This window comes from Callospermophilus lateralis, chromosome 1 (genome assembly GCF_048772815.1).
Source record: "Callospermophilus lateralis isolate mCalLat2 chromosome 1, mCalLat2.hap1, whole genome shotgun sequence".
Taxonomy (NCBI): domain Eukaryota; kingdom Metazoa; phylum Chordata; class Mammalia; order Rodentia; family Sciuridae; genus Callospermophilus; species Callospermophilus lateralis.
Window position 1 is genome coordinate 196063611 of NC_135305.1, and position 27924 is coordinate 196091534.

General features: G+C 37.4%; 1 protein-coding gene across 1 annotated transcript; it reads right to left on the bottom strand.

Moving 5' to 3' along the window:
• Positions 1-4715: 4715 nt before the first annotated feature.
• Cmtm6 (CKLF like MARVEL transmembrane domain containing 6) lies at positions 4716-26769 on the bottom strand. Its single transcript, XM_076868798.1, has 4 exons — positions 26580-26769; positions 15723-15899; positions 12314-12412; positions 4716-7809 (listed from the first exon to the last, which is right to left on the bottom strand). The coding sequence occupies exons 1-4, from the start codon at positions 26715-26717 to the stop codon at positions 7672-7674; spliced, it is 552 nt and encodes a 183-aa protein (XP_076724913.1). The 5' UTR covers positions 26718-26769; the 3' UTR covers positions 4716-7671.
• Between the last annotated feature and the right edge of the window lie 1155 nt (positions 26770-27924).

Genomic DNA, 27924 nt, shown 5'->3' on the forward strand with positions numbered 1-27924 from the left:
ATCAAAATTCAACTGCATTCCTACTCCAATATACTAATCAGAACATGTAATTTTTTAAATTAAGATTACATTTGGAGTAGCTTCAAAAATAAGGTATCCAGAATAAATCCAACAGATGAATAAGACCTTTATGAAGAAACCCATAAAATCTTCCTGAAAAATAATAAGTTAATTAAATCAGTATTCTATGTTCGTGAAAGTGAAGTTCAAGTAGTCAGATGTTATTTTCTTCCCCAAATTAATCTTTAAATTCAAGGCAATTTTTAAAGAAAATTCTTTAAAGATGGGAACTTATCAAACCCATCCTTAAAATTATAACAAAAAGTAAAGTAGAATAGAACAGAACTATTTTGGGCTGGGGTCATGGCTCAGAGGTAGAGCACTCTCCTAGCTAGTATCTGTGGGACACTGGGTTCGATTCTCAGCACCACATAAAAATAAAGATATGTGTCCACCTATAACTAAAAAATAAATATTAAAAAAAAGAACAGAACAATTTTGAACTTGCCCTCTCAGCTATTAAGATTTTATCAAGGGGCTGGGGATATGGCTCAAGCGGTAGTGCGCTCGCCTGGCATGCGTGCGGCCTGGGTTCGATCCTCAGCACCACATACCAACGAAGATGTTGTGTCTGCAGAGAACTAAAAATAAATAAATAAATATTAAAAAAAAAAAAAGATTTTATCAAATTAATAGTATTTTAAGTTTATCTGATACATAAAACTGCAGTTCTTTTATATTTTTTGCATGCTGGGGAAAGATCTCAGGGCCTCACAAATGCTCTATCACTGAGTCATATCCCCAGCCCTGGTTCATTTTGAAAATGCTATTTGATATTCTTTTGTATGATAATGAAACAATTTACATACCCTCTGTTGCAACTTTTTTTCTTTTTCTGGTACCAGGGATTGAACTCAGGGGCACTCAACCACTGAGCCACATCCCCAGCCCTATTTTGTATTTTATTTAGAGACAGGGTCTCACTGAGTTGCTTAGTGCCTCGATTTTGCTGAGGCTGGCTTTGAACTCATAATCCTCCTGCCTCAGCCTCCTGAGCCGAACCCAGATGAAAGAAAACTTTTAACGTGGTTTTCAGCTTTTGACCATTTCAATATTACAATGAACAAACATACATGAATGTCTCCATGTGAGTTTATATGTGGGGGCAAGGACTTAGAAGCTAAATCTCTGGGGTCAAAGGTATACATCATTTTGGGAACTGGGATATAGCTCAGTGGCAAAGCTCTTGTCTTGCATTTGCAAATCCCTGGGTTCGAACCCCATTTCAAAAAAAAAAAAAAAAAGGATGCATCATTTTAACATGGCTAAATATTTTCAAGTGGGTTCCCCATCAGCAGGGCTAAGGGCGCTGTTTCCCTACTCTTGTTCTGAACTTGATGTTTGTTGAACTAACATTTTTGCTGGTCTGAGACTGAGATGATGCCTCATCCTATCTCATATTTCCAATGAATTTGATCATTTTCATTTGTTTTTGGTTCCACATTTCTGTGAGTTGTTTGTTTACATCCTGTGTCTTCCCTTTGAGTTTTTTCCTTCATTTCAGAGTTCTTGGCATACTTGAATATTATCCTTAGTTAAAAATCTGCCTTGGAGGGCTGGGGTTGTGGCTCAGCAGTAGAGAGCTTGCCTAGCACGCCTAGCACATACGAGGCCCTGGGTTCGATCAGCACCACATAAAAATAAATAATTAAATAGAGTAAAGGTATTGTGTCCACCTACAACTAAAAAAATAATTTTTTTGAAAAAATCTGTCTTGCAAATATTTTCTTACAGTCTATGGTTTATATTTTGTTTCTGTGGTAACCTCAAAGTCATAAATGTTCTCCTTTGTTTCTGAAATGTTTAAAGATTTGCCTTTTATATTTTATACTGATTCTACATTGATTTTTGTGATCTCGTTTATTTAAATGAGCAACTTTCTTTGGTACACAAGATTACCTCTCTTGTTTACCAAATGTTTATATGGGTCTGATGCTGGCTTTCTTGGGCTATTTTTCTATATCCATGTTATTTCAATGTATATTCCTATGCATATTTGGTACAGACAATAAAAACAGAGAAGGATGGAGATCTACCAAATTTAATATAATGTTTACCCTTAAAAAAGGAAGAATAGGGGCTGGGTTGTGGCTCAGTGGTAAAGTGCTCGCCTAGTATGCCTGAAGCACTGGGTTCCATCCTCAGCACCACATAAAAATAAAATAAAGATACTGTGTTCATCTAAATCTAAAAAATAAATATTTCAAAAACAAAAAGGAAGAATATGATTAGAGGTAGTACATATTAATTATATATAATAATGGGCTTCAACGTAGTAGTACTTTACAACTTTTTCACTGGGCATGGTGGCATAGGCCTGCAATTCCAGTGGCTCAGGAGGCTGAGGCAGGAGAATCACAAGTTGAGGACAGCCTCAGCAACTCAGTGAGACCCTCTCTCAAAATAAGAAATAAAAAAAAGGGATAGGGATGTGACTCGGTAGTTAAGCACCTCTAGTTAGGTTCAATTCCTGATACTAAAAACAAAAACAAACAACAACAACAAAACACAATAACAAAAAGCACACACACACACACACACACAAAAAAAAAAAAAAAAAACTTTTCCTTTTTTTGGCAGTACTAGGAAATGAACTCTTGCATGCTAGGCAAACACTCTTCCACTGAGCTACATCACCAACTCCTTAGTTGTTGTTGTTTTGAGACAAGGTCAAACTAAGCTGCCCTTGGATTTGCAATCCTCCTGCCTCAGCTCTGGAGTCACTGGGATTCAGTGTGCACCACCATGCCTGGCTAAAATTCTTTTTTGTTTCAACAAAGGATCTTAGAGCAGATATAGCAAAATGTTAAAATCTACTTAAGCTGGGTATTGTCTCCAAGTGTTATTCTCTGTACATTTTAGTGACTGAAATATTAAAAAAAAAAAAAAAAAAAAAACTAAAAAGTAGGGCATGTACCACCACACCCAGCTGAAAAGAAACATCTTGAGAGATACAGGAGAATAAATAATTCCTTTTCTTCTTAGATACCACTGTGTAGATGTCTTGTTACACCATAAAGGCTCAACCCTGAGCCAGGCCTGTACTCCCAACAACTAGGGAAGCTGAGGGAGGAGGATCTCAAGTTCAAGGTCAGCCTGGTCAATTCAGCAAGACCCCATCTCAAAATTAAATAAAATGGGTAGTGGTAGGGAATGTAGCTCAGTAATAGAACACTTAGTGTTTGCAAAGCCCTGATTTCAACCCCCAGCACTGCCCTCCTCCCCCAAGGTTCAACTTTAAGGACAAAACTCACAGCACAAGATGGATGGTCAGAAAATCACGGAAAAGGACTTGGGTCCATGACGACACAGCTGAAATACTGAATTTACAAGGCTGGTCTCAAACTCCTGTGCTCAAGTGATCCTCCTACCTGTCCCTCCTGTGTAGGTAGCTGAGCCTGCAGGCTACCTACAGGCCTGCACCACCAAGACCTACCCAACTTTCTTGTAAAGTTTTTCTTACCATTTAAGACACATTTGATTATATTTTCTGCTCCTTGCAGCTTACAGCATATTGATAAAATGTTCTTTATCAAAACCAAACAATAAACTTTGAAGAATGTATGAATTCCAGTGAGTTCTTGATGACTATAAAGACCTTGTTATTCTCATACAGACTGGAGGCAGGAATTTTGCAAACTACACAAATAGTTGTAGATTTACCAGAACCACCCTACTTTTCCTTTGCACTTTCCCAATTGTTAAACAGTCACAAACAGAATATGCCTTTTTTTTTTTTTTTTAATTTTTTATTTTTTTTTTTAATTTTTTTAATTTATTTTTTCTTTTCTTATCTACATTTTTATTGGTGCATTTTAGTTGTCTGTAATGATGAGATTTGTTGTTAATTAGCATAGGCACACAGTATAACAATATAAATTGGCCAACTTCGGTCCCGGCACTTCCCCTTCCTTCCTTTCTCCCACTTCCCGGTCACTTTCCCCTATTCTACTGATCTCCCTTTGCTCTTCATGGGATCACCTGCCACCTTTCTTTTCCTTTTTCCTCTTTAGTTTCCATATATGAGAGAAAACATGCAACCCTGACCTTCTGAGTAGGAATTATTTCATTTAACATGATGGTCTCAAGCTCCATCCATTTTATTGCAAATGACATAATTTCATTTTCTTTATGACTGAATAAAACTCTATGGCATATATACAGATCACATTTTCTTTATTCATTTCTCTGTTGATGGGCACCTAAGCTGGTTTCCACAGTTTGGCTGTTATGAACTGTGCTGCTATAAGCATGGGTATGCATGAATCTCCATATGCCTGTCTTTTTAAGCACTGTTAGCCACATCTAGAAATGTGATATAGGGCCCAAATTTGCTTCTATAAAGGCATTTAATCTGTAACACTATTTTATAACTTTTCACCCCTAAAAATGTTTAAATGTGTATTTTAACTTTTCATCAAGAGGAACAGTTCAGGTATAGGAAATGGACTGGCTTCTTTCCTAGCCTCACCTCTTGCCCCTGGATAGTGCACACTCTAGTATTCTACACAGGTACTCAACAAGGTTTGAGCCAACTCCCACAACTAGGGAGAAACCGTTCAACAAACTATCATGCTCCTATAATGAACAACTACAAAGGTGTGAACATTTTAATTAAATGGATTTATTTAAAAAGAAGACTATAAAATTTGACATTGAGAGAGATAAAAAAGACCCACAGGATTTACATTGACAAATACAAAAATGATTGGCTATAAACAATGTAAAAATACATTTCCCAGTCCCCAAATAAAGCATAATTTAATAATTACAAAATTTTTGTACTATAAGTACCTTTCCCTTATAATTCTTAAAAACCATTTTAAACAGTTTTTATAAAATACAAATTTGCCATAGCTGTTAATATAAAATTATTTTAAATTTGAATTTACTGAGGTTGCCCTTTTCTATACATAACAGCAGTTTCTGGTTCCAAGTTCTCCTTGAACTTATTTACTACCATGATCTTTTTACTCGTTTCCTTCCAGGCGAGAGAATCTAACTAATAATGGGTTCCATAAAAAAAATAATGTGAAAGAAGATTCTAAGAGTGGCCAAAAATACAAGTGAACAAATTATCTTTCTGAAAAAGAAAAGATTAAGTGGCCTACTAAGCAGCCCACTTCTGCACCAATGAAACAATGGAGGTAAAACTTCAGAATAAGCAGAGTTACAATCAATCCCAACATGCTGAATGAGTGAAGCCAACTGGGAAGAAGTGTCAATTCTAACTAAGCCCAAAGCATGGTTGGTGCCATAATTTATACCTAGAATGTTCCCCAAAGGCTCAGGCATTGCTGGCTTGTTCTCTAGAATGGCACTATTTAAGAAGTGCTGGAAATTTTAGAGGTTGGGCTTAATGGGAGATTGGGGGGGGGGGGCGGTGCCCTTGAAGAGGACTATAGGACTTCTGTCTTTGCTGCTCTCTTTTTTCCTTTTTGCTTCCCAGCTGCCATAAGGTGAGCAGCTTGTTCTACCATACATTCCTCAGTGCGATGTTCTACCTCACCAGAGACCCCAAAGCAACAGGGTCAACTGACCATGGACTGAAACCTCCAAAACTGTAATCCCAAATAACCATTTCTTCTTTTTCAGTTTATTTTCTCAGGTATTTTGTTATAGTAACAGAAAGATGACTAACACAGGTGGTAAAACTGAGGTAGCCCAGTCAATTTGCTGTGAATTCTATATGGGTACAGATGACATTTAAAATGACAAGAGTACACAGTGTGATCTGAAATTCTACAACTGCCTACCATAAATTTTTTATCTTTGAATCAGTCATCATTCTTGGACCTAAGACCCAGCTATTTCTCCTCTTTTAGATGACATACCCAATAAAAACAGAATCCATGATTGATTTCGTTATCTCCCAAGTAGGTAGTAGTATTATCATCACTAACACTAGCATCTAAAATAGGATACAGATGAATAAGAAACTGACCTTATAACAGAGCAGAGGCTGTATCTGCCCAGTCTAACCAATTTTTGAGAACCACAATAGCCACGTGCATGCAATTAAAACCTATCTACAACATTCAAATGGCAGCTGAGAAACTAAAAAGAATGTGGTCATTAACTGAATCACTGGAAACATGATTCCACTGCTGTAGAGAGAAAACCTAGCCTAGGAATCCTCCACCAAAATATGAAAGGATGTGACTTCTGGGTTCATGACCTTAATACTGGAGTCTCTGGTGGAGAACAAGAAAGGTCTACTCTGTATGACTTGGGCAGAAAGAACTGATCTCAACAAAGTCCTATCTCAAGTGCCCTGTGTGTATGACTATAAGACAGCGAGCAAAAGACAATTCTTTCAAATTATCAGAACCGAAATCTCTTGAGAATGGTTTGACTACTCCCTTACGTCATCGACAGTATTCACCTGGTCAAGTTCCTGGACATTCACTTTCTTAAGATATCTTCTTCTACAAGAAGCTAGAGCAATGCCAGTGTGGGAACGAGGACCCTAAGGCTCCCGCTACACACTTTCACACCTAAAGAAAACTAACAAGGAAGAGGCCCACCTCTGTCAGATGATGAAGCAGCATGTGGACCATTCTGATAAGACAGAAAAGGAAGCATCTCAAACAGATGAAAAATCAAAGGCTGGGGTTTTAAAAAGAAAACTTGCTCAAAGTGATCTTAAAAGGACCCACAGAGCTGCATGAAATAGAAATGATCACATGCCAACAGGGTAACAACCCTTTTTTCTAACCCATAGTATAAATTAACTTCTTCACATACATAGGAAGTGGTTGAAGCCTGTTTTTATAATTATTGTACTAAGTAAAAAATCTACCTTTCTTTTCTTTGGTCCTTAGGTATAATATCAGTTTCTTCAATTTTTCTGTGTTACATAACAATCATTTTTTTTTAAACCTGATCTCAACAAAGTGCAGTTTAAACATGAGGCTGCTGCTGCTTTTACACATAAAATACCAACAGCTCCCAGATATTTTATATTAAGCTATACAAAGGTCTCAGAAAGAGTTAATAATTATCCTAAAATGTTACCATATAATTTTAAGGCTGAGTGAGATAGAGTAAAGCCAAGTATTACATAGTAAAGAAAAAACCTAGACCAACATTTAAAATATTGGTCTATTAAAATATACATTAAATTTCCATTAACAGAACATAATCTAATAAAAATATTAATATCTAAGCAAATTAATTTAAGAATGAAACAATTTCTAAATAAATGAATATAATCATGCTGTTTATACAGCTATAAAGCATAATTTGGAAGCTAAGACTAATAAGAGAATGCCCTGTAACAGAAGGACAGAATCATTTATCCTCAGTTGAGCTGTGTGATTTAAACAACGGTCCTTCTCCTCAAAAAAAAGACAAACTCCATAACACAAGTTTTAAGGTTTTTTTTTTTTTTTTTTTTTTTTTTAACAATTAAAAATAAAAAACCCTCTACTCTAGACTGTGGTGACTGAAAACACAGCCTAATATTGATAAATCTGCCTTCCTGCTATTCCCCCAATTCTCCAAAGAAGTGGTTTAAGCAATTACACAAATTCTACAGGACCTTCTGCCAGAGCTCAGGCATCACCACCAAGAGTCACCATCTTGTGTAACACCTGCTCCCCAGAGTCTTTAGGCATTAAGGGGTTCAGTGAGGGCTTCTGCTCGAGTGGTATTCTCAGGTTTTCTCAGCTGGGACTCCTGTAGCTTTTCAAAAAGCATAGCACCAAAGTCAAACAGAAACATAAAACTTGCTAGAAATCCAAACGCCTGAGGAGAAAAAAGGAGAAAAGGTTATAATAAGAACTTGTGGAATACAATTTCACATTTCCCACATGATTCTGAGAGTGCTTCATATAAGCAAGATGATTTATCAATTTTAATCTTTTTTTTCAATTTTTTCTTATACCTACGACTTTTTAATGATAAAATAACTTTTTAAAGCTAACAAAAAATGGAAAGAATCCAGGCATGGTGGTGCACACCTGTAATCCCAGCAGCTTGGGAGGCTGACAGGACGATCATGAGTTCAAAGCCAGCATCAGCAATTTAGCAAAAGCCTAAGTAACTCAGCCTCTAAACAAAACATAAAAAGGGCTGGGGATGTGGTTCAGTGGTTAAGTGCCCTTGGTTCAATCAATCTGAGGTACCAAAAAAAGGAAAAAAAAAAAAAAAGGAAAGAAGTTACAAAAGAAGAATTTCCAGAATAACAGCTATTAGATAAAGTCCCACAAAATACAAATGCATGTCTTATATATGTATGTATATGGGTGGGGCAACAATCTATTAAACTAAGATGAGTAGAGGAACCCATAAAATAATACAAAATAGAGGATTATTAACAGTGTTTAGACTAACCCACATTCATGATTAGGGAAATATGTGAGTAGACAACTCAACTTAGGTAAAAATGGATAAAGTAATTAATATTAAAACAAATTTCATTTTGAAGATATGAGATTAAATTATCTAACTTCCAGTTAATTGTCCCATCATAAAATGACAACAACACATGATGCCACTACCTACTTCCTCTTCCTTAAAATCACTTCCTCATTGTACTCTTCTAACATATGATCAAACATTCTGAGAATTCTGTCAAGAGTCAGACCATGCTCAAATTTTGCTTCTTCCCTAGCAAAACCCTTATGGAAATAGGGGCCTAAAAGGAAAAGAGAAATTGCATTGGGTGATGGTTAATGTCTCCTGCAACTCTAACATTCCACCTCAGTAATTCTTAACATTTTGTTAACTATATGTTGCCGTCTCCTGACCCTCACCATCCTCAACCCCTCTCCACTCTGAAGAATATGCATTCTGGGCTGGGGTTGTGGCTCAGTGCAGATTGAATGCTTCACACATGTGAGGCACTGGGTTCTATCCATAGCACCACATAAAAATAAAAAATAAATAAATACATTGTGTTCATGTATAACTAAAAAAATTTTTTAAAAAAATGAATATGCATTCTGTCCCATTTCACCATATAGCAAATTATTAAACTCCAAATTAATTCACCTGGATATATCCAACATATTCAACCTAAATCTATTTATCAAAGCCAGGCATGGTGGTGCAAGCCTGTAATTCCAGCAACTCAGAAGGCTGAAGCAGGAGACTCATGTGTTTGAGGCCAGTCTCAAAAACTTATTGAGGCCCTAAACAATTTAGCAAGACCCAGTCTCAAAAAAAAAAAAAAAAAAAAAAAAGGGCTGGGGATGTAGCTCAATGGTTAAGCCCCTCTATTTTCAATTCCCAGTACAAAAAAAAAATTATCAACCCAACCCAACCCTCAATCCCAAGTCTTTCTCACTCTGAAGTCTTCATTTTTATTTCATAACATCTATTCCCTTACTTGCTTAGGAAACTTTTTGAATATTTCAAATGCATAAAGGATGTCCCCTTGTCTGTCAAACTATCTCTGACCACCTCAGAAAGCTCTAGTCCACAGAGGGGCCTCTATATTATGTAATCCAGACAAGTGATCTGCCAGCTCCTTTGTTCACAGAGTTCCCTTTTTTATTTTTAATGTCTCTCTCACTCATTTAAGTCTATTCATAACTTGAATAGTTGCAGAAGGGCCAGGAGATTATAGGAGTGACTACGCACACCTATAATCTTAATGACTTAGGAAGCTGAGGCAGGAGAATCACAAGTTCAAGGCCAGTCTTGGTTAACTGAACCAGACCCTGCCTTGAAAGAAATCAAAAAGAGCTGGAGACGTAGTTCAGTAGTAAAGCATCCCTGGGTTCAATCCTCAGTAACCCCTCCCCAAAATAATTGCAAAAGGTAACTTCAGTTTACTATAAATACTGACTTTTTAAACCAAGAGACACTATTAAATATGCCCAGTGAAATCTAACTACTGTAACATTCTAATGCATTATCTAAATAAAAAATAAACTTTTTTTAACCAGCTGAGGATTTTATGTCATGCTTTTTTTATATTCCCTTAGAACTCAAGTATTCCTCAACTTCATTTCACTTACCCCACAGAATTTTATGATTATATATATATATATATTTTAAATATTTATTTTTTAGTTTTAGTTGGACACAATACCTTTGTTTTATTTATTTATTTTTATGTGGTTCTGAGGATCGAACCCAGGGCCTCACACCTGCTAGGCGAGTATTCCACCGCTGAGCCACAACCTCAGCCGATAATATATTTTTATACTCATAAGTATATTATTAATCACCCTATCACACTCCTCTGCAATAACAATATGTATACAAACTAAAATTAACCATAAGACCCTATTAAAACTTTGGTTTTTCTCTCCAAATGGTTTGTGTATCCTTGGATAGATATTATTAATTGCTAGAATGACTCAAGGTTCAGCAATAATTTTATCTGTTTTGTTTTTATAGGTGTAAAGAGCTAAGAAATTATGATCACATGAACAGGTAGATATAGCCATACAATTCTTTGAAATCCTTTTCTACTGTTCTGTCATAAAAAGTGGTTTTAATGATCTATTAGCTGACAACTACTAATTGCAACTTCAATTTCATTAAAAACAAAGTACTAACTAGAAACTAGATGGCTTGCAAGAGGATTTATTATCCCATCATTAGTTGTTCACATGCACAACACTGGTACCAATTCAGGTCCATGATCCTTGATTTGCAATTCTGAAACCCCAAAAGCTACAAAAACTCAAAGCTTTCATGCTTCACTTGACTCAAAATTGACACATAATAAGATTATTCACAGTCTTTCTTACTCCTTTTATTGTAAATATTTATATTTTGCTTCAGAAATACTAATGTTGGATTATAGAGTGCTGTACTAGGCCCTCTAAAGGGTAACATAGTACAGGAGGAGTATTAACTTTCTAAAATCCAGAATATTCTGAATTCTTTAAACAAACCTACTCCCAATGATTTCAGATAAAAACTGAACCTTGCCAGGTGCAGTGACACCTGCCTGTAATCCCAGCAGCTTGGAAGGCTGAGGCAGGAGGATCCTAAGTTCAAAGCCAGCTTCAGAAACTTAGAGAAGCCCTAGGCAATTTAGTGAGACCCTGTCTTATAACAATTATAATAATAAAATATAAAAAAGGGCTGGGGATGTGGTTCAGTGGTTAAGCATCCCTGGGTTCAATACCCAGTACAAAAAAAAAAAACTAGATCTTTATTTTCAATCATCCCTTTGTTGTTCACAAAGGTTTTTTATTTATTTATTTTTTTGCTTGTTTTACAACTCAGGGCAATGTACCATAGAAACATTGGGGACAAGTACTTTTTTCTTTTGGAGTGGGGATGGTAACTGTAGAAGGGAAGGTAGAAAAGAACTGGGTAGTCTCTTCCAGAGATGAATTCTTATACATATTAGTTTTAAGAAAAATTACATGTGAAGGTTAAAATCCTAGTAACTGATTTCCTCAAAAACTATTCCTAACTTGTACTCCTCAGAAAGTTTTGCTAAATTTTTTTTTTTTTTAAAGAGAGAGTGAGAGAGTGAGAGAGGAGAGAGAGAGAGAATTTTTTTAATATTTATTTTTTAAATTATCGGCGGATACAACATCTTTGTTTGTATGTGGTGCTGAGGATGGAACCCGGGCCGCATGCATGCCAGGCGAGCGCGCTACTGCTTGAGCCACATCCCCAGCCCTGCTAAAATTTTAAGTACAGGCATAGTCCACTGAAGAGTACTGTCTAGATAAACTTCTATTGGTTCATTTAACATATTCTGTCACAATTTGTTTCCCTTTCTATTTCGTTTATTAGGCTGAACCTTTAAGTCATTTCTCCTGAGTGTTTTTCTACACCTAGAACAGCATCTGGAATGTAGTTATGGTTTTTTTAATTTTAATTTTGATTATTTTTTGTGATACTAGGAATTTAACCCAGGAGTACTCTACCACTGGGCTACACCCCCAGTCCTTTTTTATTCTGTATTTTGAGACAGGGTCTAAGGCTGACCTCAGACTTGCAATCCTCCTGCCTTAGCCCCCCAATTCATTTACGCTTCTGAAGAACTAAAGAGAGGTAAAATATGATAAAGTCAATTTTACCACTTCCATTAGCATAATATATTCATATGTGGAGTAGATGGAATTTTTTTTAACAAGACTCAATTAAATTCTAGGTTTTTAGGGCTCTCATGTTTATTTAATTTTAGATCTTCTATTCAAAATTATATTAAAAAATAAAGGACAAATTACTCTCACATATTGTAAAACCTGTCAAGTATTTTTTCAAACTTCTATATTTTTAAGGAAACAAAAAAAAAAAAAAGCAAAGTTAAAAAATACTAAATACTTACAATTGCAGCAATTTCAGCCGAGGTTCTGTCATGGGTAGAAACAAAAATGATAGATGCCAACAAAAATACACATCCTGTTCCCAATGTAATGTAAAAATCCTATGCATAAATATAAAACACATAAGGAAGACAACATAATTAGATTCATAAAAACAAAGTTCCTAAATTTTAATTCTCAAAAACCTGAATGACTTACTTTTTTCTTGACACGACCCAATTTACATACCCTAACTTATAACTTTCCAATAAACCTGGCATTCAAAACACCACCCACACTTTGAACTGGTCATACTGAAAGAGTACAGTAATCTTTTAATAGAAAGTTCCCCCCAAAATATAATCTTTTAACAGAAAGTCCCCCCAAAATAATCCTTTATTAGAAAGTTCCTTCAAAAACAATTATCACAATCAAAGAATTTGTTGCAATTTCATTTCATTTCCAGAAGAAAAAAAAATTCCTTCCTTTTAAAGTATTCTATGCTAGAATGACATCTCTCAAAGAACTTCAGTAACACTCTGGAAAAGAGAAAAATCAAAAGAACCATCTATCATTAATTAGATTTATGTCAATAGTGTTTTAGACACTGGAGCTTTTTGGAATAACATATTATCCTTAACTGTTCCAAGTGGGTAATCCAAAATAAGTGTGTGTGATGAGCTTATCTTCCACCTAAGAGCTTCCATATTTCATCATAACACCGCTTAGAACCATGAGGTGCTTCATGGGTTGCAAGGTGCTCTTTATGGCACTGCCTAAGAAAGCTCTCACTTGCCAACTGAAAACAGTGCTTGACAGAGAGGAAAACTGGTAATATGATAGTCACTCCAAAGGCATACTTTTCTGTAAAAAGGAAGAATTTTCAAAGAAAATTCTTAATTATAAGAATACAATTAGGGGCTGGGGTTGTGGCTCAGCGGTAGAGCGCTCGCCTAGCACGTGCAAGGCCCTGGGTTCAATCCTCAGCACCACATAAAAATAAATAAATAAAATAAAGGTATTGAATCCAACCACAACCAAAAAAATAAAAAAAGATACAATTAGGGCTGGGGCCAAAGCCCAGTGGCAGAGAACTTGCCTAGCATGTGTGAGGAATGGGGGTTCAATCTTTAGCACCACATAAAAATGAAAAAATAAAGACATGCTGTCCATCTACAACTATAAAAACTTTTAAAATAATTAATACAAATAATTATAATGAATACAATTAACAAAAATCCTAAGGTTTTGTCCGAAATTTTTCTTAATATGTATTTCATTTAAAAGTAGGTCTGTTGCCATTGTTATACAGAGATTCCTACAGTGATGGCATTTGCCATGACAGCCCTGAAGTTATCAGGACCTTGGTTCTAATAGGATTCTGCCTAGATCACACGAGAGAATATACAACATGAGAGCTTTCCCTGAGTTCAAATTCACTTCACTCTAGCTGTATTAACTTTAGACAGTTACTTAACCACTCTGAACCTAAATATCCTCAACATAAAAATGGAGCATCAAATAGAAGAATTCTAAATCATAGCACGTCAACTGCTGGACATGATTATAAAACAGTCATATATTGGTCATACCAAGAACTGTTAAGTATGGGTTAATCAAAAACTTGATTCAAAGTTATATTTAACTGTTTGACATCAACTTTTTCTAATTTTTTAACTTAATTTTTTTTTTTAAAAGGTAATGAATTCCTGGGCTGGGGCTGTAGCTCAATGGCAGAACACTTGCCTACCATGTGTAAGCACGGGGCTCAATCCTCAGCACCGCATAAAAATAAACATAAAATAAAGGCACGTGGTCCATCTACAACTACAAAAAGAGAAAAAATTTTTTAAAAAAGGTAACAGATTCCTAAAGCATAAAATTTCTTTATATAAAGGGTATACAAAAACCCCAGCACTGCAAAACAAAAAAGAAAAAAAAAAAGGTAAATATCTTAAGATAACCAATACATAACCCTGTGCTTGCTTCTCATTAATTTAAAACAATAGAATCTTGCTGCTTTCTTTTTACACCATTATCTCTTGACCTTAATAATTTAAAATATACCATAATTTTTAACTTTATCCTCAGAGATACATATCCTTTTATACCTCAACCCTGACATGCACAATTCTTCACAAACCCAAACATACTGAAGAAATAAATTTATCAATGATTTCTTTCTTAAATTCAGAACTTTCTGTAAACTATTTCATCTGTCATCCCACAAATACAAACTATACTCAAATAAAAACAAAGGATTAGTAGAGTGTCTAGAAAGTTAAGCACTTCCAATATTGGAAAACAAGACTTTCCCACTATAATTTTATTGTAAGGGTAATTTCTGAATAATGAATCAGTAAATTCACCCCCCTCTCTAGTGTACTAGAGATTAAACTCAGGGGTGCTCTACCACTGAGCTACATGTTGAGACAGACTCTCATTAAGTTGCCCAAGCTGGCCTCAAACCTGTGAACCTCCTGCCTCAGCCTCCTAAATCACTGGGATTACAGACGTGTGCCACAACACCCACCTTACAAACTCATTCTTAAATTCACTTACAATTTTCTTCATAATAAAATGAAAGCAAAATATAAACAGGATTATACATTAGAATGACAGTTTTAAATAAAATTTTACTTTATTTAAAAGCTCAAGAAATAAATTAGTTCATAACTCTAGCTCCACTGTTAGCATATGTCTGGAACATAACAGGCACACAATTCATAACTGTAAACAAATGAGTGACACTCTGAAATGTGGAAAATAAAGAGTGACAAATCTAGTTTTTTAAAAAAAAAAAGGCTGCCAGGTGTGGTGGCGCATGCCTATAATCCCAACGACTCGGGAAGCTGAGGCAGGAGGATCATGAGTTCAAAGTCAGCCTCAGCAACTTAGCGAAGCTCTAAACAATTTAGAGACCCTGACTCCAAATAAAAAACAAAAAGGGCTGGGGATGTGGCTCAATGGTTAAGCGCACCTGGGCTCAATCCCTGGTACAAAAAAAAAAGTCTACTGTAAATTAGATTAAACCACCAATAACTATAAAATACTGGCAATGTTTGTCACTGTCATTCTAATCCCTCTAATCCCACTTTCACTAACATTCCCTTGGCAGGAAAAATTGAGTTGCTTTAGAGACAGAGAGTTGGAATAATGCATAGTGTCTTTTCTTTTTTTTTTTTTTTTTAATATTTATTTTTTAAGTTTTAGGTGGACACAATATCTTTATTTTACATTTATGTGGTTCTGAGGATCAAACCCAGTGCCTCATGCATGCTAGGCAAGCACTCTACCACTGAGCCACACCCTCAGCCCCACACAGTGTCTTTTCATGGTGCTGAGTTTTAAAAGCACACCTACTTTGAACAACAAAACCAAGATCAAAACAGCTAAGCTCTTAATACAGGGATTTTATTTTTTCACACTTACCGATGATTTTACTTTTGTGTTATCAACTCTGTCATACACTGGAGTACAATACACAATCAGCAGAAGGAGACTCAGAAGGAAGGCACTGCAGCTTACAAATTCAAAAAAGTAAAGTCCTCCACACAATGTGCATTGTGATACAACTTCTTCACAGATGAATGCCAGCAGAGACAGCAACTACAAAAAAAGCAAAACATTCTACTTGTTTTTCAGAGAGCCCACTGCTAGTCAAAAAATACCATCTGTTTACTCAAGTATTTATAGAGACTATGGTAAATAAGATTACTGAGTGAACCTCATCTATACAGAACTTACGGCCTACTTGTCTTAAAGGTAATACAGGCAATTAACTACACTGAGCTAAATGTTAGAACAAGGAAATCAGGATATTGTTTTTATAAAAACACACAGGAAGGGATTCAGGAAAAAATAAGTTCAATTCTGGGTAAAAGATAGGAACTGAAGTTCCTGGCAGAGGAACACTACATAAAGACACAGAGATGAGAAAGCATGGCGCCGCCCCCACCAACACACACACATATCTCACCACCCCAAATGAACTGCGAAAGCCTGTCAACATAACTACAGTGTAGTTTGAGAGAAGGAAATGACAGAACAAAATTATATGAGACTAGAGACATAAGCAGAAACCAGATATAAGTTTCCTTATCAAGTAGTTTAAGGGATCTGGATTTTATGGGGTTTATAGCAAAAGGGTAAAATGATCAAGTTTGTACTTTCAGTGGTTCTTGCTAGCTCCATGGAGAAGGGACTGGAACTAGTGCAAAACTTGGAGCAGACATCCAGCAGGGAAGCTGAAGTAGGAAATCAGAGAACATGGTGACCAGAGGTAGCAGTAATGGAGAAAAGCGGCTAATCACTGAGGGATGCAATAGAAGTCCTTATCAGACAGGGTGAGTACAAATAATGTGAAGGAAATGACAGGCACAGTGGTGCACACCTGTAATCTCAGCAGCTCAGGAGGCTGAGGCGAGAGGATTGAGAGTTCAAATCCAGCCTCAGCAACTTAGTGAGGCCCTAAACAACTCTAAATAAAATATTTAAAAAGGCTAAGGATGTGGCTCAGTGGTTAAGTATCTCTGGGTTTGATTCCCAGTGCCAAAAAATAAAAAGTGTGTGTGTGTGTGTGTGTGTGTATAAAAAGTAGGCACAAGATAATACATATGTACACATTATTTTAATTAAAATAAAACGGCACGTTTATGGACTGGAGTTGTGACTCAGCAGTAGAGCACTCGCTTAGCACATGCAAGGTTCTGGGTTCGATACTCAGCACCACATAAAAATAAATAAAATAAAGGGTTTTATGTACAACTAAAAACTAAGTATTTTTAAAAAGGCACATTTATTCAATAAGACTGAGGGTAACGATCGTGGGGCTGGAATGCCTGGCACAGTGAATGGAGAACGAGTAATTCTGACTGACCCAGCAACTCAATTAAGTGCAGGTGGATTTTAATGGCACTCCCACTGTTGGATTTGTGGTATTAACACTCTGGTACCTCCCTGCAGAAAGAATCAGGATTTTTCTTTTTAAGAGGCAATGGTGCTGGAGAGAATTCCTTTTAAATGTGTTGTGACTGGGGAAGTCTGTAAGAGTTAGGTGGAGATATAATTTGGAAGCAAATGGATATATGCATCTGGAACTCAGAGGAAAGGTCCAGATGTAGATCAAGATGTGGAGGCTGCCAAGTGAAAGGATGAGATCACCCAGGATGAGGGAAGATGGCCTTATGCAGAACCCTGAGAAATCTCAAGATTTAAGGGAGCTGCAAAGGGAAGACCCCAACAAGAACTAGAAGCAGCAGCCCAAGAGACAGCAGGCAAGAAAAAAGTATTTCCACAGACAGTAATCATTAGCACTAAAAGCTACTTAGAGTCCAAGAGAGAACAACACTGAAACGCCTTCATTAGAATGAGTACCAGAAGGTTGCTGGTGACATCAGCAAGGAGATCCCAGTTAGGAAGTCTAGCCAAATAAAGAAGCTAGGTTGTAGCATGGTACATTAGGAAGTAAACAGAAGACAAGGCAGTGGAATAGAGACTGCAGTCAAGAAATATGGCTGGGAAAGAGTGGCCAGATAGGGATTCAATGGATGAGGTAAAAGGAAGAGAATTTTCAAGATTGGAGGGAACACACTGTGCATATTTTAATGCTTAGAAAACAATTATATGAGTCTGAACAGGTAGTGAAACTGGGCTTGATAGTGCATGCCTATAATCCTAGCCAGCTTGGAAGGCTGAGGCAGGAAGATTGAAAGTTCAAAGCCAGTCTCAGCAACTTAGTGAGGCCCTAAGCAACTCAAGCAAGGCCTTGTCTCAAAATATAAAAAGGATGGGGATATGGCTCAGAGGTTAAGCATCCCTGGGTTCAATCCCCAGTATCAAAAAATAAGACAGGGGGCTAGGGTTGTGGCTCAGCAGTTGAGTACTTGCCTAGCATAAGCAAGGTGCTGGATTCGATCCTCAGCACCAAACAAACAAATAAATAAAGGCATTGTGTCCAACTACAACTAAATTTTTTTAAAAAATAAATAAATAAGGGTAATGAAGAAATTCTTTCGAGATAGGATTCAGGGCTCACATCAGGACCAATCCTCAAGAAACTGGAGGGAAGAAAGTAAAGGGAAGTTCATTTGGGCAGTTTATGTGGGTTTTGTGGAAGCTGAGGGAGTTTCTTTCTGAGTGCCAAAACCATCAAAAAGACTCACCAGAGTTGAGCATTTGACTGGGCTCACCCAAGTCAAAGGCTAAAGGGAAATGCCACCTGACTTCAGTGAGGCCAACAGAAACAACCAGATATACTAATGGCAATAAGATTGCTACCAAAAATCAACAGATACACTTCACAGTACATAATAAACATCTTATCTTACATTTTCATTAAAAAGAAGTCAATGGTGCAGCCACTCTGAAAAACAGTTTAGCCATTTCTTCAAAAACTATCCATGAATCTCTTACAACCCAGCAACTGTACTCTTGGGATTTATTCTAGAGAAATGAAAATTTGTTTGTGCAAAAACCACTACATGAATTTTCATGACAATTTTATTCACAATAGCACCAAACTAGAACCAATCCAGATGTTGTCAATAGTTAAACTGTGGTAAATCCAATATTAATAAAAAGGAACAAACAATATACAAAATGACCTGATGTATCTCCAGAGAATAATGCAAAGTAAAAAAAAAAAAATCTAGTCTCAAAAGGTTATACACACTATTTACATAATATTCTTTAAACAATAAAAATTATCGAGAGGCAGAATAAATTAGTGGTAGCCAAGAAAAGGGGGAAGGCATGGCTATAACAGGATAGCCTGGAAGAAGCCCTGTGATGACCAGTTTTGCATCTCGACTAGGTTGATGACTATGGGAAGCTATACATGTGACAACATAGCACAGAACACCCCCATACACATTCACACCCACACATAAACAAGTACATGGGACCTCTCTAAATTTATTTTGTAATTTCTTATGAATGTATAAGTATTTCAAAATAAAAATCGAAAATAAAAAAAGGGGTCCAACCTAAATTAGTATGTAAGCCTCTACAGGATCCCCCCCCCCTTTACTGGCAATACAAAATTTATATATCCCCACAACTAAAAAGAACTTATATAAGGACACAAACAGCTCTCATTGTTCGAATTTACTGTAAATTAGCAAGGCATGAAATAGTCCCATCGCAAACAACTTCCTTGGACAGTAAGGCATTCTCAGTTATCATACAACAGGATTTAAAGTGGCACACACCTGTAATCCCAGCAATTTGGGAAGCTGAGGCAGGAGAATGGCAAGTTCAAGGCCAGCCTGGGAAACTGAGTGAGACTTTAAGCAATTTAGTGAGACTATGTCTCAAAATAAAAAATAAAAAAGAGACTGAGGATATAGCTCAGTGGTAAAGGGCCCTGGGCTCAAACCCAGTATCAAAAGAAAAAAAAAAAATCAAATGGCACAAGGTAAATTCCATGTCATCATGAATGTTATTGCCTTAATCTCCTGTATGTATAATTACAATGAATTTTTACAGGTCTATAGTATAACAATATTCTAAATGTCTAATGTTTTATTTGCTTTATTCTTGCTTCTATGTTAACTTTTTTCCAAGTTTTAAGAGTTTAAATTGGGAGTGGTGGCACATGCCTGTAATCTCAGTGGCTGGGAAGACTGAGGCAGGAGGATTTTGAGTTCAAAACCTGCCTCAGCAACTTAGCAAGACCCTGTCTCTAAGTTTAAAAAAATATATAAAAAAGAATTGGGGATGTGGCTCAGTGGTTAAGTGCCCTTGGGTTCAATCCCTAGTACAAGGAAAAAAAAAAAGTTTATGAGAAATTTGCAAAATATGACTCAGGTGTTTAAAAGTTAACTATTAGAAGACACCAGCCTAAAAAGTAATTGTTCAAGAATAGTTGCATTTATTTATTTATTTGATGGACAGCATGCCTTTATTTGCTTATTTTTATATGCAGTGCTAAGGATTGAACCTAGTGCCTCACACATGCTAGGTAAGCACTCTGCCACTGAGCCCCAGCCCCAGCCCCAACAGTTGCTTTTGAATCATTCTTATTGTAAAAATTAGATTATCAGGACCACTCATTTGTGAAGGCTACATGATAATAAAATCTTACATTTAGCATAGAAATACAGTTCTTATCTACTCTTGGTAAAAAAAAAAAAAAAAAAAAGGGAAGGGGGCAGGAGCCAGGCAGGATGGTGTACCCACCCCTGTAATGCCAACAGCTCAGCAGGCTAAGGCAGCTGCTACCATTAATCTTCCTTTAGAATCACCATAGCACTATTCAGTTTCCTGTACAAAGTGTGAATGAGGATTATGTATCCAATACTGTAACATATACATGAAGATGAAATGATGGAGTGACAAAATCAATGTATAAGAAATAATAAGAAAACAATGTTTTATGCGACATAATTGGGCATTCATTATATGTGAGTTCAGAATAGCAGGAGAAAGACTCAAAACCAAGGTTGAGTGACACAGATTGTGAACAGGAAGAGGATACTCCAGGTTAGAGAATAAAAAAGAACAGATTCATGAAGGCAAGAATTTGCATGGTAAATCCAAAAGGCTAATAAGGCAACTGACCTAACTGGATGTGGATGATGAGGAAAATGGTGAAGGCACGTTGGGTGCGGTCGTGTTATGACTGTGCAAGGGAATATGGATGAAGGCACCAGGGAAGAACTACACTTTACAGGAACCAGGGAACGCCTGCCTGGTTTTTTAGGTTAGTAGACAGGACAGGAGGGCACTGGGTGGGGCCTGAAGGAACTTGACAGTTCAAGAGTAGGAGGGAGGGCTGGAGTTGTGGCTCAGTGGTAGAGCACATGCCTAACATGTGTAAGGCACTGGGTTTGATTCTCAGCACCACATATAAATAAGTGAATAAAATAAAGGTCTATCAACAACTAAAAAAAAATTAAGAAAAAAAAAGAGTAGGAGGGAATACAGCACTGCCAAAAAAAAAAAAAAAAAAGAATAGGAAGGAAAAGAGCAACAGCACAGGATAAGCAAGTCAAGAAATGTTCAAAACAAAACAAAAACTTAGGAAAACTTACATAGCAAGTAAACATCCTCCACACTGTTAATCAAACAGTGATGCCTGTGAGTGTGAGGGGTGAGGGGTTAGGATGTGGATTATTTTTATTTCAATCATATTTTTAGTTGATTTTTTGAATAAGTGGTCCCTTTTTATATTAAAAAATGAAGAAGAAAGTGTAATGGTTTAGAGAAGGAATAATTTCAAGAAATGGTTGGTCAACAGCATTAAATATCAATTGTCAAGAACTAGAAGACAGAAAACATCACTCATATAGACAAGAAGTTAATGATGAAAAAAAAAAAAGTAGTTAATGATGAACATAACCCATAAGTAAAAAGGCTTAATTGCTATTTCATGGTATACAGTCTTGCTCCTAATAGCATGAAATCATAATGCTGAGTGAATATTAAATTAGGAATCTAACAATTATGCCCAATGTAGTTCCTTTTAATGATAAAATTTTACACAAATATAAACACAGGAATTATCAAGCTTTTAGAGTTGGGAGGGCCTCTGGAGAACATATAGTCCCTCAACCTCAAATTTATGATGAAACCAAGCTTCTGTGTTAGCCAGGCACAGACAAGAACCCAGGTCCCTTGGCTCTCACTTTATACTTGTCCCCTACTGCCTCCCCTGCAAAAAAGAAATCTATAAAGTTTATTTTATAATGATGTATGTTTGCATAGGTTTTCTCTAGAAGATTGGGTTTTTTGCTTTTTGCAGTGCTGGGGATTGAATATGTGGCCTCAAGTAGGCTAGGCAAGCACTTTACCATTGCAGCTATATGCCCAACCCTGCAAGACTGGGGTTTTGAAGATACTACCACCAGCTTTGTATATTTCCTTTTTTGCTATTAAATCTTATATTAAAAACAATTGGCCAAGTGTGGTGGCACATAACAATAATCCTAGCAATTCAGAAGGCTGAGGCAAGACGACTGCAAGTTTGAAGCCAGCTTCAGCAATTTAGTAGGCCCTAAACAATATAGGGAGACCCTATCTCTAAATAAAAAATAAAAAGGGCTAGGGATATAGCTCAGTGGTAAATTAGCCCTGGGTTCAATTCCCAGTACCTCCCCATCAAAAAAAAAAAATTGACTAGTCATTTGGGAAGTTTCACTCACTGACTAAAAGATGGTATTAACACAGCTCTGGTGATTTAAACATTCAGAAAATGACTACCCTAGATCTCCATTTCAATTTCACCATCTTTTCTGAAACTGAATCTTCCTTAAAACTCTGTTATTATGTTTAACACTAATTCTCTATCATTTATCTTTAAATTTTTTTTAGTTATAGATGGATATAATACCTGTATTTTATTTTTTATTTTTATGTGGTGCTGAGAATCAAACCCAGGGCTTTACACATGCTAGGCAAGCACTCTACTACTGAGCTACAACCTCAGCTCCTATCATTTATCTTGAACCCCTATTATTTATCTTTAACAGTCTACTAAAATTTTTTTTCTAAAATATTTTTTTGGGGGGAGGGGGTGGCATTATCAGGGATTGAACTCACCACTGAGCCACATCCCCAGCCCTATTTTGTATTTTATTTAGAGACAGGGTCTCACTGAGTTGCTTAGCACTTTGCTTTTGCTGAAGCTGGCTTTGAACTTACAATCCTCCTGTCTCAACCCCCCAAGCCACTGGGATTAAAAGCGTGTACCAATGGCCTGGCTTAAAAAGAACTTTTGAATGTTTTTCATTAATCATAAGACATCATGTATAAAATTCTATGAATTTATGAATTAACAAACATGTTACTAAAAACCTTGTAAGATTCCAATAAGAAATACTGTCAGGTCTCTCTTGCCTTAAGAAATATTTACTTACAAAAGCTTAATGAGTAATTGCTGACATTATAGATCTTCCTTGAGGTAAAAATACAGTATTCCAATTTAATACATATCAATTTTCACATTTAAATAATGAAAAGAACATCAATATAAGAAATTGCTTGTGAGTGATTTGCTTCTTGGTACTGACAGAATAACATTATAATTTAATAAGCTGAAATTACTGGTGAATCCTAAGACAAATTGCTTGCCTGAAGAATGACTATAATCCCAGTACTGTGCAGCCATCAGGATGTTCAACTGGTACCACAGACACAATGTGGAGCTTGTTGAAGAGAGAAAATTATACATATTTAGGTCACTGCACCAGCTAATTAGCAAGTAAGTAGGTTGCCAAAGTCGATTCTCCCCTAAAAAATAAAAACAACTCCCTCAAAAAGTAAAATAAAAAACTCACAAAATATGAGCATAAGAACAAATGTATGCATAAATTTAAGATTCCAGTAACTCCTCACCTTGATATTTCAATGAATCTCTAATTATCTCTGGAAGGGTGTGTGGCAGTTAGAGGATGCTTATGCTTTGGACAATCCTTTGACAAAATTCAGGTCATATCTGAATGACAAACATAGCTAGTTATATGACTCCAAAAGCTAGAAAAGGTATGCTCTTTTATCTCTAATCTCCTCCTACATGTGTGTAGGCTCCACCCTCTGCCCTTCAGAGCTCAGTTCTGTAACAGAAAACTCCATGGAGGCCAAGAGATTTGAAGAAATCTTAAATGTGCAAAGAATCTCAGAGGTAACTGAACTCAACATCCCTAGCACCCCAATGTAAGCATTTCCCAAGTACACAATGTCTAGTTTTTAATTTTAGAACAGGCTTCCTTTCTCTCTTGGGGTCTTTCAAAAACTGATAAGATTTATGGGTCCAGAAAAATGTACTCAAATATATAAATGGACATCATTTTGAAGTTTCCTTTTAAAAATACTGTAATTCCTTTTCTGATTATGGGTTTCTCCATTACAACTGTTTCCTTATGGGAGCTCTGCATTTCTTCCTCTCTCTTTTTTTTTTTTTTAAATAAATCATCAAAATAAGACAATCTAAAGGCAGAGTTTGAATAAAAGCAAAGAAGAATTTGTCTACTGCCCCAGCTAGGTGACAATTTCTACTGACTCCATCTATAACTTCCCTGGGACTTTCTGGGTAACTCCTGTAATACACTGCAATTATGAAGAAATAAAACATTACTGAAACAGACAAAGCAAGAACAAGAAAACAACCATCAAAGTGAAAGGCAATAATGAAACAATATTTTTAAAATCCCATACTAAAGAAAGCATTCTGTAACATTACAAATTCCCCATAAACAAATAAATGAATTCATGAAAAGGTATTAGTTTTTACCTTTCCTCATTTCTCCTTATGAACAGTCTGTTAGACTAACAGAATAGTCTAACAACACTTTCAAGGTAAACTGACCTACTCTTCTCACATCCAAGTAAAAAGTCTACCACCAGCAAAATTTCAAGTTGTGTTCTATTCTGAAGATATGGGATAACAGTTTACTAAACTGTAATAAGGTAATGAGAAATTCTACTTTAGCTCTGCCAGTTCTGATTAAAAAGGAAAACTAAAGGCAAATGAAAAAGATTTAACAGGCAGCAAATTAATATACATTATTTCTTTTGAGCAGCAAGAATGCTTCAGATGAATATCAATTCTCTTCTGAAGAGTTCCATTCACATAGAAACATTTATGCTCTACTGCAGAGAAGCATAGATAATATTTTAAAATCCCATGAGAGCAGATAAGAGAAAGAACAGGAGGAAGCACTTCTAGGCAGCAGGAACACCTAATGAAAAGGAACAGTGGCAAAAGGGAGCCTCTAATACCTGGTAAGAACTTAAAAGTGGCCCTGTGGGAGTACCTAAAGGGAGGCCAGAGAAACAGGATCACAACATCTTGAGTTCCATAGAGCAACATTATCACTTGTCTTCAAGTGATTTCCTAATCATCCACAGATAGTTTATTTTGGTTCTTTATAAAAGCAGTGCCAGAAGAGAATGCTTAAGTCCACACTCTGCTTAGGTAACATAGTAACAGCCTATCTCAAAATAAAAAATAAAAAGGGCTGAGGAATGTAGCTAAGTGGTAGAGCACTTCTGGGTTCAATCCCCAGTCAGAGGAAGAAGGAGAGGGGCACAGACAGACACACAGAGACAAAGACACAAACACACAGAGGCGCTGGGGGTGGGTGGGGAAGAAGCCCTGCCAGTTTCCTAACTGCTGTTTTTCTATTCAACAAAAGTAGGTCATTTGAGTTCTAAGAATTTAAATTCTGGTCATCTGTGTTATAACCCCCCACCAAGGGGGGTTATTTTTACTTGGAACAGTTAAAAATAAAAATAAATGAAACAAAACCCATAAACATTCTAAGCATTCTGATTTTTCCCAAAATGGTCCTGGTGCAGGAAACATAATGCCATTAGTGGTTGAAACAGCACAGGGGAGTTCAATATGAGTGTTAACTGAATTATAATTTAAACTTCAAAGATGCTTTGATATTTTCACTAATAGATCTATGACACTTTAACTGCCTAAAATACTCAATGAAAAACAAAGCATCCCACCTCCCAGTTCTGCTATCTGCATATACTTTTGATTTCCTACCTTGAACACACACATTGCTCGTTCAGAAATAATTATTTTCCAGTCAGTGCAAAATTTCTGGGAGCCTGGCAGGGAGGTAAATGTCTCTAATTCCAGCAACTAGAGAGGCTGAGGCAAGGGGATCCCAAGTTTGAGATCGGCCTCCGCCACTTAGCGAGACCCTGTCTCAAAAAACATGTAAAAATGTCTAGGGATGTAGCTCAGCAGTAAAGAAGAGCATCTGCATTCACTCCCCAGTACTAAATAAATAAATAACAACTTCTGGGAGACAATTTACTGGAGACACACACATCTCAGTGTCACATGCGGTGCCGTCCGACGGTGTTCAACAAGTTCAACTTGCCCCCATGGTCTAGCACCAGGAAAACCACAGGAACCAGAGAAAGATAAGCAGTACTACGTAGTCTAATCACAAGTAAATGGGGTATCCATGGAGTGTAGCAGCTGGGAGGAGAGAGAAAGGCCACCACAGAGGGCAAGTGAAAGACGTCGAAGTGGCTGACTTGGGTCTCCCACGACGCATTTCCTGGGCGCGCGGAACCATTCCGGGCCCGAATGGAGAGAGACTTGGGGATGAAGGATGGCCCCGGAGACAGCAGCGAGAAGCAGAAGGCAACGCCCCCTCCGCCAGGTGGAGAGGGAAGGAACTCAGGGTGTGGAAACGGCTGCTTCCTGAACAACCAGACTGAGCAGTGGCCGCCTGGCAGCCTCCCGCGCCCGCAGGTCATCGACCCCACGGGCCAGCCCCCAGTCCCCAGCCCCGGCTCGCCCTCCGCCGGCAGCGCACTCACCAGCTGCAAGCCTTTGAGAACCCGCCGATACCAAGGGAGCCGGGCCAGGGAGAAGTAGGCAGCGAGGCCGCTCCGGGCGCCCCTGGCGGGACCCGGGTCCTCCTCAGTGGTGGGGCTGTACACTGCTCCGTTCTCCATCGCCCAGAGTCAAGATCGCGGGAGCCGCGGCAGTTGCGTCTGACTCGGCCGGGTCCAGTAAAAGTCCCCGAGTAGCAAGGGGCGTCACTTCCTGGACTTCCACCCACGCTTCCGGCCGACTCCGCCCCGCCGCGACTCCGCCCTCGCCACGCCCCCTTCCCGCCACGCCCCCTCCCGCCCCAGGCCTAACCTTTTGCAAACGTGGTTATTGTTTGTGATTCTGGCTTTTGACCAAGAACTGGTTACTTTCTTTTTCTTCCTTCCTTCCTTCTTCCTTTCTTCCTTTCTTTTTTTTCAAGGATTGCACTCAGGGGCACTCAACCACTGAGCCACATCCGCAGCCCTATTTTGTATTTTATTTAGAGACAGGGTCTCACTGAGTTGCTTAGCACCTCACTTTTGCTGAGGCTGGCTTTGAACTCGTGATCCTCCTGCTTCAACCTCCCCAGCCTCTGGGATGACAGGCCTGCACCACCGCGCGGGCTGGAACTGGTTACTTTCAATGAACTTTTTTTTTTTTAGGTGTTGGGGATCGAACTGAAGGGGACCTCGCAGGTACTAGACAAGTGCTGTACCACTAAGCTACATCCCCAGCTCTTTTGATTGTTTGAGACACGGTCTGGCTAAATTGACGAGGCTGACCTCAAACTTGGAGTAGTTGCGATTACAGGCATGTGTCACATGTACCTACCGTAGATTTTAATACATTTTTCACTTCCCTCTATCTTCCAGACACTTGTTCATTTGTTCCTTCAATCAATACGTTTTGAGTGTGCAATGCACTTGGTTTTAGGTGTTGGGATTACAGCCATGTATCAACAGAAGATGCAAGATCCCTGCCCTATTCCAGTACAAAAGCCAGTAAACAAGTAAACAATACGAATTTCAGATAGTGATAAATGATGTGAAAATACTGATAGTCCTAACTTAATATGAAAGTTCAATTTAGGATATTTTTACCTTACAGTGGTGCAAAATGGATAGCTCTCAGTAGAAACCATACTTTTATTTTGAGTTTTGATCTTTTCAATAAATTATATGAGATATTCAATACTTTATTGTAAAATAGGCTTTATGTTAAATGATATTGCCTGAATGTGAACTAATGGAAGTGTTCTGAGCACGTTTAAGGCAGGCTAGGCTAAGGTATGATGTCTGGTGGGTTAGGTGTACTACAGTACACTAATTTAGTACACTAAATTAAAAC

Coding starts and splice junctions, on each gene's coding strand:
- Cmtm6 (XM_076868798.1), bottom strand. CDS start 26,717: ATGGAGAACGGAGCAGTGTACAGCCCCACCACTGAGGAGGACCCGGGT. Junction 15,900..26,579: donor TTCTCAAAGGCTTGCAGCTG/GTGAGTGCGCTG, acceptor CTTTTTTTGTAG/TTGCTGTCTCTGCTGGCATT. Junction 12,413..15,722: donor ACACAAAAGTAAAATCATCG/GTAAGTGTGAAA, acceptor ATTTATGCATAG/GATTTTTACATTACATTGGG.